This window comes from Oncorhynchus mykiss, chromosome 22 (assembly GCF_057628025.1).
Source record: "Oncorhynchus mykiss isolate SJ-2025 chromosome 22, ASM5762802v1, whole genome shotgun sequence".
Taxonomy (NCBI): domain Eukaryota; kingdom Metazoa; phylum Chordata; class Actinopteri; order Salmoniformes; family Salmonidae; genus Oncorhynchus; species Oncorhynchus mykiss.
In genome coordinates this window covers 46,582,447-46,601,624 of record NC_143043.1, presented here as the reverse complement: position 1 = coordinate 46,601,624, position 19,178 = coordinate 46,582,447, and the positions used below count along the sequence as shown (strand labels likewise).

Below are 19,178 nucleotides of genomic sequence, written 5' to 3'. Positions count from 1 at the left end.
GGTTTTGCGATGTGAGCCTGTAAAGCAGCTAAAGTGCTGACTGTATTTCAGCAGCAACACGTCTCACTAGAATAGAACACTGTGTTAATCTTTACAATCTCCTGTCAACCTCACAGAGATCCGGAAATTAAAAAAATAGACAGAGTAGAGAACAAAGCCATTTCCCAGGCTCCAACTATTTTTGCAGAAACTGAAGAGGTGAATATACTGTATTATTATGAGTTCTGTAATTGATATACATAAGTGAGGTGTTGATTGATTTACTGTCAAAGCACTTTGTTAAAAAAAGGCTGATGTAAAAAAAGGGTTATATAAATGCATTGGATTGATATAGGCTACTGATTTATATTGTGCAGGTGTTGACCTGATCAGATCACTCACCAGTCCCATTGAGGTGTCTGTGTTGGTTGTCTCCCAGGCGGCAGGCGTGGTGGTGGCTCTGCCGCCCGTCCCCGCCCTCTGATCTCTCTGTTCCACCCCTGTAGGACAGCAGGGCGTGGCCCACCCTGGGTGATGCCTCCAGGTTAGGCACGCTGCCTCCGGCAGGGATACCACCCTCCTCCCCATTGGTCAGGCCATTCTCCTCTGAGAGCAGCTTCTTGTCATCCTCGCCTGTCTCAGAGCTCATCTCCACCACATTCTCATATGTCAGCACTGCAAGACACAAACAAAGAGACCCTGTTAGGTTTCTAAAACAACATCCGCCTAACTCGGTTCTGATGGTAGGAAGGAGAAAGTCGCATTCCTGCTTTGAATAGTTTGGGGAGTTTTTTATACAGACCAGACAACCTAGGAACCAAATGGACAGCTTATAATATTACACCTTGAGAAAAATGTGATTCAGGCTGAACTCAAGGGCCTTCACGGTAACCTAGTAATATGTCCACTTTGGTGTAGATGAAAAATACTCTGATAAAGATGCATGAGAAAAGCAGACATAGGCCCAAAAGAACAAATAATATAACAAAATGTAAAGGCCATGACATCATGGGAACTAGGCGCAGGAAAAGGGGCCCTCAGGGATAGAAAATAGAGCACAATTTTCAGGTTCATTTTGAGTTCTGTGTATGCCTAATAAAGCAATATTTCGCAAAGCTTTCATGCTTTCACGTTATCTCTGGAGGGCGCTGCCAACTCCAGATAGCGAATGGGAAGTGGCTTAAAATGATGTGTTTTTGAAGTCAATTGCTTGTTTGGGGATATTATTTGGTTCCCCTCAACAGTTTTTGGAAACCATAAACCTTTACATCCCAACGGCATTCCATTCCCGCACACGTTCCCATGGAAGAGAATAAAAAAAATATGTTTTTTTTGTTCTTCACTTTTCCCCTTTGGGTACATGGAGATTAGGCATTGCATATCTGTTCATAATATGATCTTTGTCTGACTGTATGGTTCGGCACTTGCCTCCTGGACAACTGCACAACAGGTGCAAATGAAGAAAAAGGGTAAGCATGGTGGGGTGGGCTGAAATCTGCTGACCCGGGCTGAATTCCAAGAGCAGCGGAGGGGGGGGGGGGTGTAGGGCGTGGGACAAAACCCTCTTTAATAAGAGGTGTGACCACTAGGATTTAAGGGGAGTTCAGACAGGGTAATGCCCTCTCCGATCAAAAAAGAAAAGAAAGAGAGATGGAGAGAAAGAAAAGGCTGAAAAGTGAGACGTGAAAACACGTTGTGTGGTCTAGGTATGTGTTGGATATAATATGATTTCATTGAACAGCTTAACCTCGCGCTCACCCTCACACACCCTCCCCTCTTTAGTCCCACCACTACTGAAACAGCAGTGGATTTGCCTTTTCGCTGAATTCAATATCTGACCAGTTTTAAAAAATGTATTCTGAGCTAAGAGCAGTTTGGGAAAGACCAGTGAAAAGACCAGCTAGCATCCTATCCACTTAAGAAATTATGTTTTTGCCATCTAGACTTGAGCGTGTTATGATGCCACAGAAAATATGTAGGCACATTTACTTTAGAAAAGGATATTATTCAACTCATTTCTTCCTGGAAAAAGAGAGAGAAAGATGCATGCTTCCCATTCCTAGAATAACTCACCGGCCAACAAAGATAAATGTTTGCGGGGAAAAACACGAAGACGACTGTTTGTTTGTTACTTTACTTATGTTGCTCAGATACTTGGCCAGTGTGTGGCTGTTTTGTATCTGTGTTGCGGTGGGCGGTAGGCGAACGAAGAAAATTCAGTAACCTCCCAAACAAAAGCAATTCATTGAACTGTTTGTCTCTATGGTCACATGGTCTAGTAGTGTGGCAGATGTTACAGGACTAAAGCTATAGGCTAAAGAATACACAGCCAGGTTCCTCTCTAGGTTTCTTCCTAGGTTCCGTGCCTTTCTAGGGATTTTTTCCTAGCCACGTGCTTCTACATCTGCATTGCTTGCTGTTTGGAGTTTTAGGCTGGGTTTCTGTATAGCACTTGGTGAAAAGGGCTTTATAAATACATTTGATTGAATGATACCGGCTGGGATCTCAGTTGCTGTGTGTCTCTAAATCAATAGTTCTGGTTGGAAATTATTTTAGACATGCTACCTATATGTACAAGCTGCCATTACTCTTGATGGTAGTTAGCAAACCATTCTCTGTAGGTTTGAGTTAGGATTAAGCAAGTTATAACAACTCTGCCACAGAGAGAGCCAGGGAGTGAGTGTGCTTTGTCTCCGGTGACATCTTTGATGGGGTGCCACCTTTCGCTCCGTCTTGTCACACCTCCATTGTGTGTGGAACGCCGCCGTTCCGACCTGCTGAACTCACAGAGATCCATTGTCTCCGCCCGTCACCTATCCATCGATCGATTCATTGTGCTCATTCAAGGATCCCGAAACAAAGCAGCAACAACACTTGATATTTTCATCAGACCGCTCTCTCTCTCAGCCTCTCCCGCTCTCTGTCCCTCTCTCACTGCCTCTCTCTCGCTCCCTCTGCTGCTCTCTCTCCCTCTCTCTCTCTGCTGCTCTCTCTCCCTCGCTCTCTGCTACTCTCTCCCCCTCTCTCCCCCTCTCTCTCTCTGCTTCTCCCTCTCTCTCTCTCCCTCTCTCTGTCTGCCTCTCTCCCTCTCTGTCCTTCTCTCTCTCTATTTTCTCTCCATCTCTCTCCCTCTCTGTTGACTCTCTGGCTCTCACTCTCCCTCTCTTACTCAGCTCCCCTGAATGAGACATGAGCTCCGAGTCAAACTTTTGGGGGTCTCTAAATAATCTTAATTTAACCATTCACCTATTTCTATAAAAGGAAGTGGTTATTTTGAAAATAAAAGCACCCCCGCCTCTCTATAATGGTTTAACCCATTTATTTATACATGGCTGCACAAACCGTCTCCCTGTCCATGAATGGTGCAAATTCTATAGAGGAGGCGCTGTCCACTCAGTAGTGCTGAATTTCAGCCTTAACTGAGCTCCCTTAAAAGCATAGATTTTCCAAAATAGCCTATTAGTTTAATCCAATTCATTAGATTTATCCGTTATTTTATCATTGTTTGCTTTTCTCAGTCAGCTGTTTTTCAGGTGTGTGTGGGTATTGGTGTTCTCCATGGCCACAAGAAGTCAACCATCTATTTAACTTTATTATTTTCTATCAAAACGTGTTTTCTTTCCTGGATCAGCTGATGATGGTCGACAATATCACTAGACAACCAGACATCAACGCGCATCCAATCCATCCAGCTAGATTTTCGAGTTCCCAGTTGTTTTGTTACGCGAGATAAGCAGTTTTTTCTGAAACCTGTGTGTGTTCATATTGTGTAAAATTGCCTCGGCTGAGATGGTAGGCTACCAGCAGTGGTGCAAGCCTACTGGAGGGTAAATACAGGTAAACGCTGATTACCCACTTTTTTCAGAAATTTGCATTGAAAGTATAGGGAGCGTACATTTCTTTCACCACGACCTGCAATCAGAGTTTAGCATCTTTATTTAACACACTAGGCTAGATCACTGGCTACAAGTAGGCCTATTTAAAGCTCATGATAATACACACTGTAGCCTAGGCTAGTAAATGAACTGTGTGTTAGGGTGACTGACCATGACGTTTTTTTTTCCTGTGACACTTCCGGCCTCAATTTCATGTCTTCCGACTACAAAGACAGTCAATTTGTCAGCAAGACGCAATCACCGAACGTCATTAGGAACACTTTCTGGTGTTTTGTTAACAGATGTCCATTTACATTAATCAAATGTCTCAAGAGCACAGGCAGTGCACTGTTTGGATGCTGGAGTTATTTCGGAGTGGATGAACATGCACAGGTAGCCTACATTTTATAAGTGATTTTTTTTTGACAGTCAGATAATATAAGGTCATTCATTTCTACTGTCACGTGACATCTTTACTATTTGTCCCATAAAAAAAGAGACCCTCCCCCTCCGTAAGCAGCGTTCCAAGCCGTGCTGTGTTGGCCGTCACAGACACACCTACGCCTGCTAACAGTTCCATCTGAATATGATCACTGAGTCTCCATCAGAGTATCATGTTCATGTTGCTGTCCGAATCATCTCTTGTATTTATCTCAACTCAAACATTATTTCCCCTTGCTTCCAGCCTATCATTTAGTTTGGTACAGTAGGGGGTTAATATAAGCCTAGCATTTAGTTTGGTACAGTAGGGGGTTAATATAAGCCTAGCATTTAGTTTGGTACAGTAGGGGGTTAATATAAGCCTAGCATTTAGTTTGGTACAGCATGGGGTTAATATAAGCCTAGCATTTAGTTTGGTACAGCGGGTTTAATATAAACCTATCATTTAGTTTGGTACAGCAGGGGGTTCATATAAGTTCTAATATGTTCTGCGTCTGAACTCAGAAACAATGTTTCACTTTAGAATAGTGATCTCTGTAATAAGTTAGTACCGTACATAGAGTGAACGGTGCCCAGACAAAGACAACTTTTTTTTGAGCAAGTCAAAATCACGCATCAACGTCAATTATCATGGACATATCCAAGTAAAAATCCCAATTGAATGAAAGCTCTAACAAACAAAAAATGCAGCTAGGTTCATTGTTTGACGTGACTGAGTTAGCTGAGTTAGCTAGCTAGTGACACGAACATTAGCTGTCCAGCCTGCATAGCAACCAATTTGTTTAGAATGGACGACCTGACCTGTTGCATAGCAACTATGCAACAAGAATTAATGACTGGCTCGCGTCTGTAGCAACATGACCAAAATAACTAACAACCAGATTTTGGTCCGGACTATATTTTCTGGTGGAAGAATAAAATTGTATGAATGTACTTATCAAATTAACGTTTTAATGAAAATATATAATTCAATGTTTAAAAAAAAAAAAACATGTCAGGCTGAACAACGCCATTTACCTGTGACTGGGCTCTAACCACCCAGTTTAAAATACTTAAATAAACCCCATCATAATTTGAATACAGTACAAATCCACAAAATCCTATGAAACAGACATCCCAGTATCAAGACTATTAGCTACAACTGTTTGTTTCAATATGAGCTAAATGCCTTTGAGGAGCATGTAAATGTGCTAACTAACAGGTGCATACCATACCTGTCACAGATCATATTAATTCCGCAAAAGATAACCCTGTCCACATCATCGCCTGTCCCACAGCGCGTCCTCAGGCTCTGCAGAGACCACACCTGCCCTCTCCTCTCCTGAGGGAGGCTTCCTTCCTCGTCGTCCATTTTAAACAGCCCCGCAGTTCAAAAGACACATCAGACAGAGCCCTTGCATATGCCATGAGGCGCTAGTATCTACTCCATACAGTCTCTTTCTCTCTATCTCTCTTCCTTTCTCTGTGCGGCTCTTCCATGAAAAAAGCCATATTTGATATGTGTTTGATATGATCATAAAAATAAATAGACATGTTTCAGGTCTACTGCTGGCTCCAGGTGATCCGCACGCTCTCCTGTCTCTCCTGTCTGCCGCTACCACTGCCTGGATAATGAGAGATGAGGTGGAAGCTACCGGAGGAAAACTGCTCTCTCTGTTCTACCTCTCTCTCTTTTCTCTCTCTCTCTCTCCCTCTGCCTGTGAGCGGTGCAGATCACCTGAGCGAACAACTGGAGGGGAAAGGGGAGGGGAAGGTGGAGGGGCAGGTGAGGGGGAGAGGGAGGGGGAGGGGGAGGGGCAGGTGAGGGGGAGAGGGAGGGGGAGGGGAAGGTGGAGGGGCAGGTGAGGGGGAGAGGGGAGGAGGAGGTAAGGGGGAAGGTGGAGGGGCAGGTGAGGGGGAGGGGCGGGGAGGGGGAGAGGGAGGGGGAGGTGGAGGTGGAGGGGCAGGTGAGGGGGAGGGGCGGGGCGGGGGAGGGGGAAGGTGACGGGGAGGGGGAGGGGAGTGAGTAGGTCAGGAAGCGTGGTCTGAACACTGTGGAAATGAGGTGTCTGCCTTAGCTACTGCAGGCTGGAAGTGGTCCAACATCCATCTAATGAGAATCCCAGGCAGACAGGTAGGGATTGTCCACACACAGGGAGGTGGGAAATAAAGGTGTAATATTATTTCCTGAGAATGTTACATGGAAATAGCCTACAGTATGAATGATTTGCCATAATACCGTAACTACTCTCAGAGAAGTGAAATGTAGATGTTTCCCATACAGTAGCTGTTGCATTGTTTATCAGCTGGCAAAGTAGGCAGGAGGCTTTACAAGATGTGTGGTGTGTGTGTGTGTGTGTGTGTGTGTGTGTGTGTGTGTGTGTGTGTGTGTGTGTGTGTGTGTGTGTGTGTGTGTGTGTGTGTGTGAGAGAGGAATGGGGTGGTTCCACTGTGCCAGTGCCTGCCGTGAGGCAGAAAGAGTAGCCTGCCTCTAATTGAATTAAACTCCCATTTATCTAGGGGGTCCTAAGCCGGAATTTATCTAGGGGGTCCTGAGCTGGAATTTATCTATGGGTCCTGAGCTGGAATTTATCTAGGTAGTCCTGAGCTGGAATTTATCTAGGGGGTCCTGACTTGGAGAAAAGGAGAGAGAAATAAGAAAGAGAGAGCAAGAGAAAGATTTACTCCGGCACCCAGACGGCCCACCTTTCCCCTTACTCCCTCCCTGCTTTTCTCCCTCCCTGCTTTACTCTCTCCCTCCTTTCCTCCCTCCTTCCTTTCCTCCCTCCTTCCTTTCCTCTCTCCTTCCTTTACTCCCTCCTTCCTTTACTCCCTCCTTCCTTTCCTCCCTCCCTCCTTTCCTCCCTCCTTCCTCTCTTCTATTCCTCCTTTCCTCCCTCCTTCCTTTCATCCCTCCTTCCTTTCCCCCCTCCCTCATTTCCTCTCTCTCTCCTTTCCTCCCTCCTTCCTTTACTCCTTCCTTGCTTTACTCCCTCCCTCCCTCCCTCCTTTCCTCTCTCCTTCCTTCCTTTCCTATCTCCTTCCCTCCTTTCCTCTTTCCTTGCCTCTCCTCTTTCCCTCCTTTCCTCTCTCCCGCCCTCATTTCCTCCCTCCCGTTACGCAGCCATCTGTGGCCTGCCTGAGCACATGTCAATCCTCTAGATAAATGTTCAAGGCCCCTACCGGCCCCCTACCATCTCCCTACAAGCTCCCTACCGGATCCATATCGGCCCCCTCACACACACTTACACAAACAGTTTTAGACATACATAGCGTACACACAAAAAGCCAAATAGTCTTCCTTTGCATAGCCCATTCACAAGACTGGAGGAAGTTACAGATAGAAAACTCTGAAAATGGTTCCTTCACATGGTGGCTGAAGCAAAGGCTAAATCAGACAGAAGGGTGATGTCCTCACACGGAAAGGATTACAAGAAAAACACAAAGGAGTGACTGATGATCAACCCACATGAGCAGATGAAAGAGAAAATAAGAGGCAGAGTACAGAGTACTGAGTACAGAGGGAGGATTTAGTTTGATCATTCTGTAGAGTCATGGACTACTGTAGATAGATATTTAGTCCTGTTTGGAGTGAATACGGGTCAATTAATATGTAAATGTAGGAGCAGTTGTGTAGTAGTCAGCCGCATCCTGTGTGATTCTATCTGGCCGGTCCGTCTCTGGCTGTATAGAAGTGTTACAGCACCCCAAACACACACAAACACATCACAGTCTTTTCTCAGAACAAACAATGCTACCGGTTACAAACCTGGACTGAAACTAATGTCCTATGAAAGGCAGCCATTCTGCACATGTACATTACATCGTTGGGTCTTTAAACAATTCCTTTGTTCTGTAATAAACTGCCAAAATAACTGCCACGATCAATTTGGGCTTTTCATTTGCTCTGTGATGTTGACCTGAATTCACTTAACTAAATGGATTTTGCTCTTGGCTGCAGGTTAGCCATCGATTTCACGCTAATGCTATTTTTAGGATGACGATGAGGTGCCCCATATTTTGCATTGATTTCAGCTGAAAAACAAACCCAATAGGACAAATCATCCTTGTTTTGAGTGCATCTATATATTAAATCGAGCCCAGACTCTCTCTCTCTAAATCTATGAATCTATCTCTCACTATATATATATATATATATATATATATATATATATATATATATATATCGTATATATATATATCGTATATATACATTACCAGTCAAAAGTTTGGACACACCTACTCAATCCAGCGTTTTCTTTATGTTTACTCTTTCATACATTGTAGAATAGCAGTGAAGACATCAAAACCATGAAATAACACAAATGGAATCATGTAGTAACCAAAAAAGTGTTAAACAAATAAAAAATATTTTATTCAAAGTAGCCACCCTTTGATGACAGCTTTGCACACTCTTGGCATTCTCTCAACCAGCTTCATGAGGTAATCACCTGGAATGCATCTCAATTTAATAGGTTTGCCTTGTTAAAAGTTCATTTGTGGAATTTCTGTCCTTAATGCATTTGAGCCAATCAGGTGTGTTGTGACAAGGTAGGGGTGGTATACAGAAGATAGCACTACTTGGTAAAAGACCATATTATGGCACGAACAAGAACTTTGAATGTTTCTTCATGTAAAGTCACAAAAACCATCAAGCGCTATTGTAAGGTTCTGTATTTATTTTCTTAGTCAACCTTGTGTTCTGTTTCATTGTTTTCTTGAACGTAGCCCTGTCTTTCATTTTTGTTCAATGTTTTCACCTTGTTTTAGTTACTCACCTGGTCTCATCAGCTCCTTATTTAGTTCAGTTCATTATTGTTGTGCCTTTGTGAGGTATTGTTCGTTTTGACTCTACTAAGCCTTTTCCAAGCTCGTTTGTGAGAACCGGTTATAGCCTTCAGTCCCAGTTTTGATTCACCTGCCTGCTTGCCTACCTGTGTATGATCATTATCTGCCATTGACCACGGTTCCTGCCTTCTGCGAAGGCGAAATAAACACCTGCCGCGCTCTGCGCATGAATCTACACCTTTTTCTCCCTGAGTATCCATTATAGCTATGATGAAACTGGCTCTCATGAGGACCGCCACAGGAAAGGAAGACCCAGAGTTACCTCTGCTGCAGAGGATAAGTTCATTAGAGTTACCTGTCTCTCATGAGGAAGGAAAGGAAGACCCAGAGTTACCTCTGCTGCAGAGGATAAGTTCATTAGAGTTAACTGCGTCTCAGATTGCAGCCGAAATAAATGCTTCACGGAGTTCAAGTAACAGATACATCTCAACATCAACTGTTCAGAGGAGACTGCATGAATCAGGCCTTCATGGTCAAACTGCTGCAAAGAAACTACTACTAAAGGACACCAATAAGAAGAAGAGACTTGCTTGGGCCAAGAAACATGAGCAATGGACATTAGACCAGTGGAAATCTGTCCTTTGGTCTGTTGAGTTCAAATTTGAGATTGTTGGTTCCAACCGCGGTGTCTTTGTGAGATGCAGAGTAGGTGAACGGATGATCTCTGCAAAGGTGGTTCCCACCGTGAAGCAAGGACGAGGAGGTGTGATGGGGTGGGGGTGCTTTACTGGTGACATTGTTTGTGATTTATTTAGAATTCAAGGCACACTGACCCAGCATGGCTACCATCGCATTCTGCAGTGATATACCAACCCATTTGGTTTGCGCTTCATTGGACCATCATTTGTTTTTCAACAGGACAATGACACAAAACACACCTCCAGGCTGTGTAAGGGCTATTTGACCAAGAATGAGAGTGATGGAGTGCTACTTCAGATGACCTGGCCTCCACAATCACCCAACCTCAACCCAATTGAGATGGTTTGGGATGAGTTAGACCGCAGAGTGAAGAAAAAGCAGCCAACAAGTGCTCAGCATATGTGGGAACTCCTTCAAGACTGTTGGAAAAGCATTATTCATGAAGCTGGTTGAGAGAATGCAAAGAGTGTGAAAAGCTGTCATCAAGGAAAAGGGTGGCTACTTTGAAGAATCTAATGTATAAATATATTTTGATTTGTTTAAAAAAAAATGCTTCCTACATGATTCTGTATGTGGTATTTCATAGTTTTGATGTCTTCACTGTCATTATACAATGTAGAAAATTTGGTACTGTATACATCTAGATTGTGACTTGTTACTTGTTCTTATACTGAGGCTAAATGTGATTTTCACCTTTGTGGTGCAGATGGCACCAGAAGGGGACATTAGGAGAGTTTTAAACCCTGTTTCACAATCAGAAAAACAGGTTGCTCATGACATTTACAGGCGGAGGAAGGAGGAGTGGTAATTCTGCCTGATCTGATTGGCATGTTAAAACAAGGCCCTGCTGTCAGAGTGGCAAGTCAAGACAAAATAACACACATAGTAGCCATCGTTCTGCTCGGCTCTGCTCTGCTATCTATTTAGGTAGTCTTGTTTGTGCAAAGTTTAAATCTCACAGAGACTCGTGAATATTGAGGAGCTGTTTCATTTATCATGACCTTTTTGGATTGTTGGAGCTGCAGTTAAATCCTACACAAGAGCAATATTTTCACAAACCCTGGAAATTATGTTTGTTATCTCTCCTTCTATATTATTTGTAGCCTAATAAGAGACCTATCCCTTCCACTCTCTCTTCTCTCACACACACACACACACACACACACACACACACACACACACACACACACACACACACACACACACACACACACACACACACAATCGATCAAATGTATTTATAAAGCCCCTTTTCTTTTTTTACATCAGCCAATAACTGTTATGGGGAGCTTTGTTGACCACACTCACGGTGTGTGTGTGTGTGTGTGTGTGTGTGTGTGTGTGTGTGTGTGTGTGTTTATTGGTGAGACACTAGAGTGGAAAATAAATGACCTGGGCTAAATATATGCACATTTGGATGAATACATGTAATCAGTGTGAAATGAATTTATCTGAAGCAGATTAAGAGCATTAATAAATGTATCCGCAGTGCTGGTGCCATCTGATAGTGCCTTACTCTTCCTGTCAGATGTATTAGGCTGCTACAATAACATAAGGTGCTGTTGGTATAGATCACTATTAGGTCTTTTGTTATCCTTCATGAAAAGCTAAGCAAACCTAAATTGCAATTAAGTACTGCCCCAGAGTACTTTGTTAGCTGTTTTATGTCTCATTGTGAGTGATGAGAGAGAGAAAGACAGAGAGATAAAGAGAGACAGAGACAGAGAGACACAGAGAGAGAGAGAGAGCAAGAGAAAGAGAGAGGCAGAGAGAGAGAGAGAGAGAGAGATAGAGAGAGAGAGAGCACTAGGCATGAGGAGCATCTCTGGTCTGGTCTGTGGTAACTGCAGTCATACCATGCCAGTGACCAGCTGGCAGTGTAGGCAGCATTCATTCAAAGATGTCTGTGTGTGTGTGTGTGTGTATGCACACTTGCATGCGTGTGTGTTTACCCACATGAGTGATAGTAATTGCCCACTATTGAGCAACAGCAAATGAATCCCAGCAGCTCTTTCACATGTTGATGACACATCTGCTCTCCTCCTCCTCCCACCCTCACACACATATACCATGCCAGGATCCATGTCACCTGAATAACATCCCCACAAGGTACAAAACAAGAAAGCAGGCTTCCCTTCTGTCCCCTAACTCCCTAGCAATCCCCAAAGGCTCTGTGGCCTATGAACTCTCTGAGAGGCTACATCCACTAGGACACATCCACTAGGCCACATCCACTAGGCTACAACCACACTGTAATGTTATCTGTCAGTTAACCTGGCCAGGATATCTGTTGTCAAAGAGATACAACAGCTCACATCTATAACCAAAGGGATTTAGGGCATCTGTGAATGTCTTTTAGTCAGGGGCTGAATGAGTGTGTGTGTGAGTTCTTAGGATACCTGGAAAGGTGATAATTAGAGCAAGTGGATAATTAGGCTGCAGCTTACGCCACTCAAATAGGGATCTGGCTCGCACGCTGCTAAGCTATGGAATCCCCTTGTACCCTAAACACACACACACACACACACACACACACACACACACACACACACACACACGGCCTGTACAAGCCAACAATGCTCCAGGACGGACGATTATGAGCTTAGCTGCAGTGAATATTTGAAGCACCATTGTTCCTGCCACTTTCTCTGGGAGACCATGAAGACTATAAAAACTTGCCTTTTCCACTTGGGGGTTCCTCCGGGGAGAGAACCCGCGGATCAAATTATCATCCCAGATAGAAGTCGTATCAACTCTGTCGACCCCGTAACTCAGGCATCGTCATGAGCATGGCTACAGACTCGAGACCAAGGTGGGGGTTGGGCGGCGGGACGTTGTGGAATCACAGGACAGGGACATGCATTAACTACGACCTCTTCTGCTCTAATGTGAAAACATAAAGTAGTTCGGTGAGCACTAGGAGTCACAGAACGTTCAGAAATAACTATAGAATGAACAGCGTTGCGGGGAGACTTTTAGGGCCTATCAACTACTGTGTATTTCTTATGAAAGTCAAGATGACCCGGCTCCTTGTGGAGATGTCTGGGCACGCTTAACCTGATCATTTCTCAACTATGCAGATGGAGAATCTAAGAATGGAGAAAATCCCTGCGGAGAAGGAGGCTTCAGGAGAGAGCAGGGCAGTAGCGTTGCCGTTGGTTTCCATAGCCAGCCAACCTGTTGGCAGCTAGGGCTATCATTATGGCTGCCATACCCAGCCTTTCCCCGATGCGGTCCACCATTTTGAAAACAAAAAGGAGAGTTGCTCTGTAATTCAACCTGACTGGTTCTGTTTTCTTCAAATTCAACAGCCTGTGAACAGTCTTTCTGGGAATGGGGAGGTTTGGGGTGCTGCTCTCAACTTCAAACATGCAACAAAAAAAAAATGTCTCAGAGCTCCCTATTAAAAGGGAGACCATGGCTGTGCTTTATCTTGTAGGTGGCTCCTTATTTCTGAGGAGAGCCCCTTTGAGTAACACTATACCTCACCAGGGTTTAGAGAAACTGACCGGCGCTGGTGGTCCTTTACAGTCTGACAAAGGCAACAAATTAGCCCCTCGCAGATAGAGGAGTGTGAAAACATCAGAGAGAGAAAGAGAGCGAAAGAGAAGTGTATTTTACCCCACTGTTTTGTTATTTTCTGTTATGATCTATTTCTTGTACCGCCTAGTTTCACCCTGGCGTGTTTTAGTCTGTGTGTGTGTGTGTTCTTGTCAGCTCTGCTGCCTTGTGTGCAAGGTGTGAAAAAATGAGTTCCTCTTTGAACATGTCACGGGATGACTGCTATGTAGCACAAAACACTTCTGAGGGGAGCTTAATCAGGTTTTGGCCCCTTTTAGCTGGTCTGGCTGTTCTAGAGGGAGCATTAACTGTGGTTCCCCTCGCTCCTTTGCTTCATACCACCCCAACCAGCTAACACAATATAACACAATGCCCCTCACAATACATCAAACATTGAGGAGTAACAAAACAACAACAAAACAACTGTTTTCAGAGTCTAGAATATGTTATTAGATATTGCATTGTAATTATTCAATCTTACTGTAATGTGCTATTAATGTGATGTGATGTCAGTATTTAATGAAGCCACATGTTTTAAAGTCAGTTGTGTATGCATATGGCACGTAACAGTTCCAGCACCCAGTCCTCTCATCTCAAAGGGACCTGAGTCTCTGAGTCACTGCTGTGTCTCCCTGATAAGAGTCTCTGAGATGGATATCAAATGGGCACGGCGTGGGTGTGTGTTTGTTTCAAGTTTTAATGTCACACGCACAGGTACAGTCAAATGCCTTTCTGTCGAGCCCTACACCCAACAATGTAGTAAACAATGTAGTGTTAAAAACAGTGTCAAGTCGAACAAAAACAAGAAATAAGAACACGAGTAAGAAGCTATATACAGGGACAGTTCCAGGGTCAGTAGCTATATACAGGGACAGTTCCAGGGTCAGTAGCTATATACAGGGTCAATTCCAGGGTCAGTAGCTATATACAGGGTCAGTTCCAGGGTCAGTAGCTATATACAGGGTCAATTCTAGGGTCAGTAGCTATATACAGGGTCAATCACAGGGTCAGTAGCTATATACAGGGTCAATTCCAGGGTCAGTAGCTATATACAGGGTCAGTTCCAAGGTCAGCGCCAATACCATATTTACAACGTGCATGGATACTGTAGTGATAGAGGTAGATATGTATAGGGGTAAGGTGACAAGGCATCAGGATATATGATAAACAGGGTAGCAGCAGCATATATGATCATTGTATGTGAGTATGAGCAAATGACGTGTGTGTGTGTGTGTGTGTGTGTGTGTGTGTGTGTGTGTGTGTGTGTGTGTGTGTGTGTGTGTGTGTGTGTGTGTGTGTGTGTGTGTGTGTGTGTGTGTGTATTTTGGAGTGTCAGTGTGTGTGAGTGTGTATTTTGGAGTGTCAGTGTGTGTGAGTGTGCATAGAGACAGTGCAAAATTAAAATACAACTCAGATAGTCCATGTACTGTAGCCATTTGGTTAACTATTTATAGTCACATGGCTTGAGGATAGAAGCTTTTCAGGAGTCTGTTGGTGTCAGACTTGATGCACAGGTACTGCGTGGAATCAGAGAGAACAGTCAATTGCTTGGGAGGTTGGAGTCTTTAAAGATTTTGCAGGTCTTCCGTCTGATATGGAGGTCTTGGATGGCAGGGAGCTCAGCCCCAGTGATACACAGCCCCAGTGATACACACGCACCTCCCACTGTAGAGCCATGTGATTAAGGGTGGTGCTGTTGCCATACCAAGCGGTGATGCTGCCAGTCAAGATGCTCTCAATGGTGTAGCTGTATGAAGTTTTACGGATCTGAGGGCCCATGACAAATCTTTTCAGCCTCCTGAGGGGGAAGACTGCGGGGGTGTGGACCATTCTAATTCCTTAGTGATTTGGACACCGAGGAACTTGAAGCTCTCGATCCACTCCACTGCAGTCCCATCAATCATCTCCTTGGTCTTACTGACGTTGAGGGAGAGGTTGTTGTCTCGACACCACACTGCCATGTCACTGACCTCCTCCCTATAGACTGCCTCATCATTGTCGGTGATCAGGACTATCACCGTCATGTCGTCAGCCAGCTTGATGATGGTGTTGGAGTTGTTTTTCAAAATGTATTTAACCTTTATTTAACTAGACAAGTCTGTTAAGAACAAATTATTATTCACAATGACGGAGTAAACAGCCAAACCCCAACTTGCACAACACTGGGCCAATTGTGCGGTGCCCTATGGGACTCCCAATCACGGCCGGTTGTAATACAGACTGAAATCGAACCAGGGTCTGTAGTGACGCCTCTAGCACTGAGATCCAGTGCCTTATACTGCTGTGCCACTCAGGAGCCATGAAGTCATGGGTGAACAGGGAGTACAGGAGGGGACTAAGCACACACCCCTGTGGGGCCCCTGTGTTGAGGGTCAGCGTTGCAGAGTTATTGTTGCCTACTCTCACCACCTGGAGTCGGCCAGTCAGGAAGTCCAGGATCCAGTTGCAAAGGGAGGTCTCACATTTACATTTTAGTCATTTAGTAGAAGTTCTTATAAAGAGCAACTTACAGGAGCAAATAGGTTTAAGTGCCTTGCTTAAGGGCACATCAACATATTTTTCACCTATTCGGCTCGGGGATTCAAACCAGCAACATGTTGTTTACTGGCCCAATGCTCTTAACCGCGAGGCTACCTGCCACAGAGGGTCAGTCCCAGGGTCCTAAGCTTTGTGACGAGTTTGAAGGGGACAGTGGTGTTGAACTCTGTAGTCAATGAACAGCATTTTCACACACTGTAGATATTACTCTTATCTAGATGGGTGAGGGCAGTATGGAATGCAATTGAGATTGTGCGATCTATTAGGGTGTTATGCAAATTGGAGCGGGTCTAGGGTGTCTGAGATGATGGAGTTGATGTGTGCCATAACCAGCCTTTCAAATCACTTCATTATTACAGATGTGTGCTGCAGGACAGTAGTCATTATGGCATGAAGCCTTAAGAGTTGTTGGGAACAGGAATGGTGGTAGTCGGCTTAAGACACGCTGATTACAGACTGGGTTAAGGAGAGTTTGAGAATGACTGTGAATATGCATGCCAGCTGTTCTGAGCATACTCTGAGAACGCGCCCTGGAATATCGTCCAGCCCTGCGGCCTTGCGATTGTTGACATGATTTAAAGACCGTACTCACGTCGGCCTCGGAGAGTGAAATCACCCAGTCGTCTGGGTCGGTGACAGCCCTCACGCACGGCACGGTGTTGTTATTGCCAAAGCGTGCATAAAATTTGTCAGGTAGAGAGGCATCGTTGGACAGATCATGGCTGGGTATTCCTTTGTTATCCGTAATGGACTGTAGCCTTTGCCACATGTGGTGGGCCGCTGTCGACTATATTGTATTGTTCTTTTGCTCGTTTGATGACTCTGCGGAGGTCATAGCAAGACTTATTGTACTTGTTCCTGTCCTCAGCCGTATCCTCAGGGTTGTCTGCGATAGCCCTGTGTGCGGTAGGTAGCCTGTCCTTTATCTTAGTGCCAACCTCAGTGTTAATCCAGGGTTTTTCATTGGGGAAGCAGCGAACCTTTACTGTTGGGACAACATCCTAATTAAGCCAGGTGACGGACGTGGTTAGCTCGTGATGTCATCGGCGGAATCTCGGGAACATATTCCAATGAGCGCTAGCGAAGCAATCCTGTAGCATAATCTCTGATTCTGATTATAATTTCTCAATGGAGAGGCTCACGGTCACTTCCTGTTTGAGTTTCTGCTTGTACACAGGAAGCAGGAACGCAGAGTCATGATCTGATTTGTCGAATGGAGGATGAGGGAGGGCCTTGTATGCTTGCTTGTGAGTAAAGTGAAAGTGGTCTAGGACTTTATCTCCCCTAGTGACGAAGGAGATGTGTTGACTGAAGTTGGGCGTCACGTGTCTTAATGACCCAAAATTTAAATCGCCGGCAACAAGAAAAGCAGCCTCCGGGTGCAAATTTTCCTGCTTGTTTATAGCCTTGTACAGTTTGTTAAGTGCCAGCTTGCTGTGTGTGTGCGTATGGGTGGGTGTAAGTGGGTGAGTGAGTGTGCCCTTCAGCTATATTTTAAGGGATTTTACTGCCATGCTAGAACCTCTGTTCCTAGCTACCCAGACTCCTTGTTCCGGCCAAACGCTAGGCCACACCCACGGATGTTAGTTTCTTCTCCACAATGACTCTGGATCTGAGTACCTCCCAGACCCTTCATCGAATGCGAACACATTTGGGCCGTCTGATTGGTCCAGAAACCAATGGGTTGGGTGAGAGCCAAAACATACGTGGGCAAAGCAGTGTTTGAAAATTGGCTTTGATACACTGATTGTTTAGAGGCGATCCAATCACTGATGACTTTGTTTTGTACAAAGCCCCCTTCACCACAAACAGCAATGACGTCAGTCTCACACTAAAGTATGTAGCGAACGACAGAGCAGTCAGAATCATTTAGTGTGAGTCGTCAGGCAAAGGAACTGCAGTTTGTGTATGTGTGCGTTTGCATGTCCATGTATGTGCATCTGTGCGTGTGTGAATGTGAAAATCGAGAGATAGAACAAGTAATAAATATGGAATTGAGCACACCAAACCACAGAGAAGGTAAACACTTCCCTTTGGAACTTCTGAACATGTGCTACATAAAGTTGAAGAAAAATGCATCTACACATTCAATCAATCATCAACTACTGGAAAGAGAGGTAGGAAAGAGCTACATACCCTCACCACGCTGGAATCTAGGTTGCCTAAGAGAAGACTGACTTAAGTCAAGTTGAACTGAATAATGTATGTTTCAGGCTTTACAGGCAGCCCACCAGCCTCTCTGGAGGGACAGGGAAGGAGGCCTACTTCCAAAATGTCTGAATTATTCATCTTCCCAGGTGGAAATAGACTTAATCCTTGTTTCAATCATTTTTACAAAGGTTTTTAATTTCAAATCCCTTCGATGAATACAACCTCCTTCCCTTTCCAAAAAATAAAATTACAAATCCAAAACAAGTTCCATACAAGAATCAGCTCCTCAAAATGAATCTATGGAACTGCTATAAAGTTCCCGAATTATAGATTTACTCAAGCATTTCACACCAAATAATTCAAGATTACAGGTGTAAAGAAATATGTATCTTAATGTAACCCTCAGAGTAACGGCAAAAGACTAAGTGGATAGTTTTCTGACCTCTATCCATTTTATACATCTGTGTCTGCCTGTTTGGCTCCTAGCCGTCTCTCTTTATTGGCCCCTGTAGAATCATAATCGTCAGCCGGCCCTAAATATGAAACATAATCTTGTTTGTAGATTATCTTATTTGTGAACCTTGGCTGATAAACATCTCCCTCAGGTGAGCAGAGTTTCATTCAGCACCCTTTAGTGGGTTAGCACAGAGCTTTTTAGCAGGACGTTGAGGGTGGGTAGGGAAGGGTTAGAGGACCCTAGAGAATGTTATTAAGTTTTTATTTGAGTTATTTTAGTATGGTGGGAGTGGAACAAGAGAGAAGAGGAGGGGTGGTGGGAAGGGTCATGATGATTTCAAAATCAACATGACCCTTTCAGTTCTCGAAGCAAAAAAAATACATTATCATTTCTGTTTCAAGTCTTCATAAGCCTGTTTGAAATGTAAAATAACTCAGCTACATGAGACCTTTCTGACACGCAAAAAGCCAAAATCCCTCGTACACAGTGCCATAACAGGAATCATCTGTTTAGTAAAGGATACTAAGTGGCACTGTGAAGACAGTGGATGTGTCCCGAATGGGACCATTTGTCCCATAGGCCTCTGGTCAAACGGAGTGCACTATATAGGGAACAGGCCAATAGGGCTCTGGTCAAACGGAGTGCACTATATAGGGAACAGGCCCATAGGGCTCTGGTCAAACGGAGTGCACTATATAGGGAACAGGCCC

General features: G+C 44.4%; 1 protein-coding gene across 6 annotated transcripts in view; it reads right to left on the bottom strand.

Annotated features, from left to right (window-relative positions):
- LOC110501885 (zinc finger E-box-binding homeobox 2) overlaps window positions 1-19,178 on the bottom strand; it is a 76,777-nt gene that overhangs the window by 14,955 nt on the left and 42,644 nt on the right. For all 6 annotated transcript variants that reach the window (XM_090216230.1, XM_036959337.2, XM_090216231.1 and 3 more), the window contains exon 3: window positions 382-654. In XM_090216230.1, coding sequence (XP_090072356.1) covers window positions 382-654 — 273 coding nt within the window. The remainder of the gene's footprint in view (window positions 1-381; window positions 655-19,178) is intronic.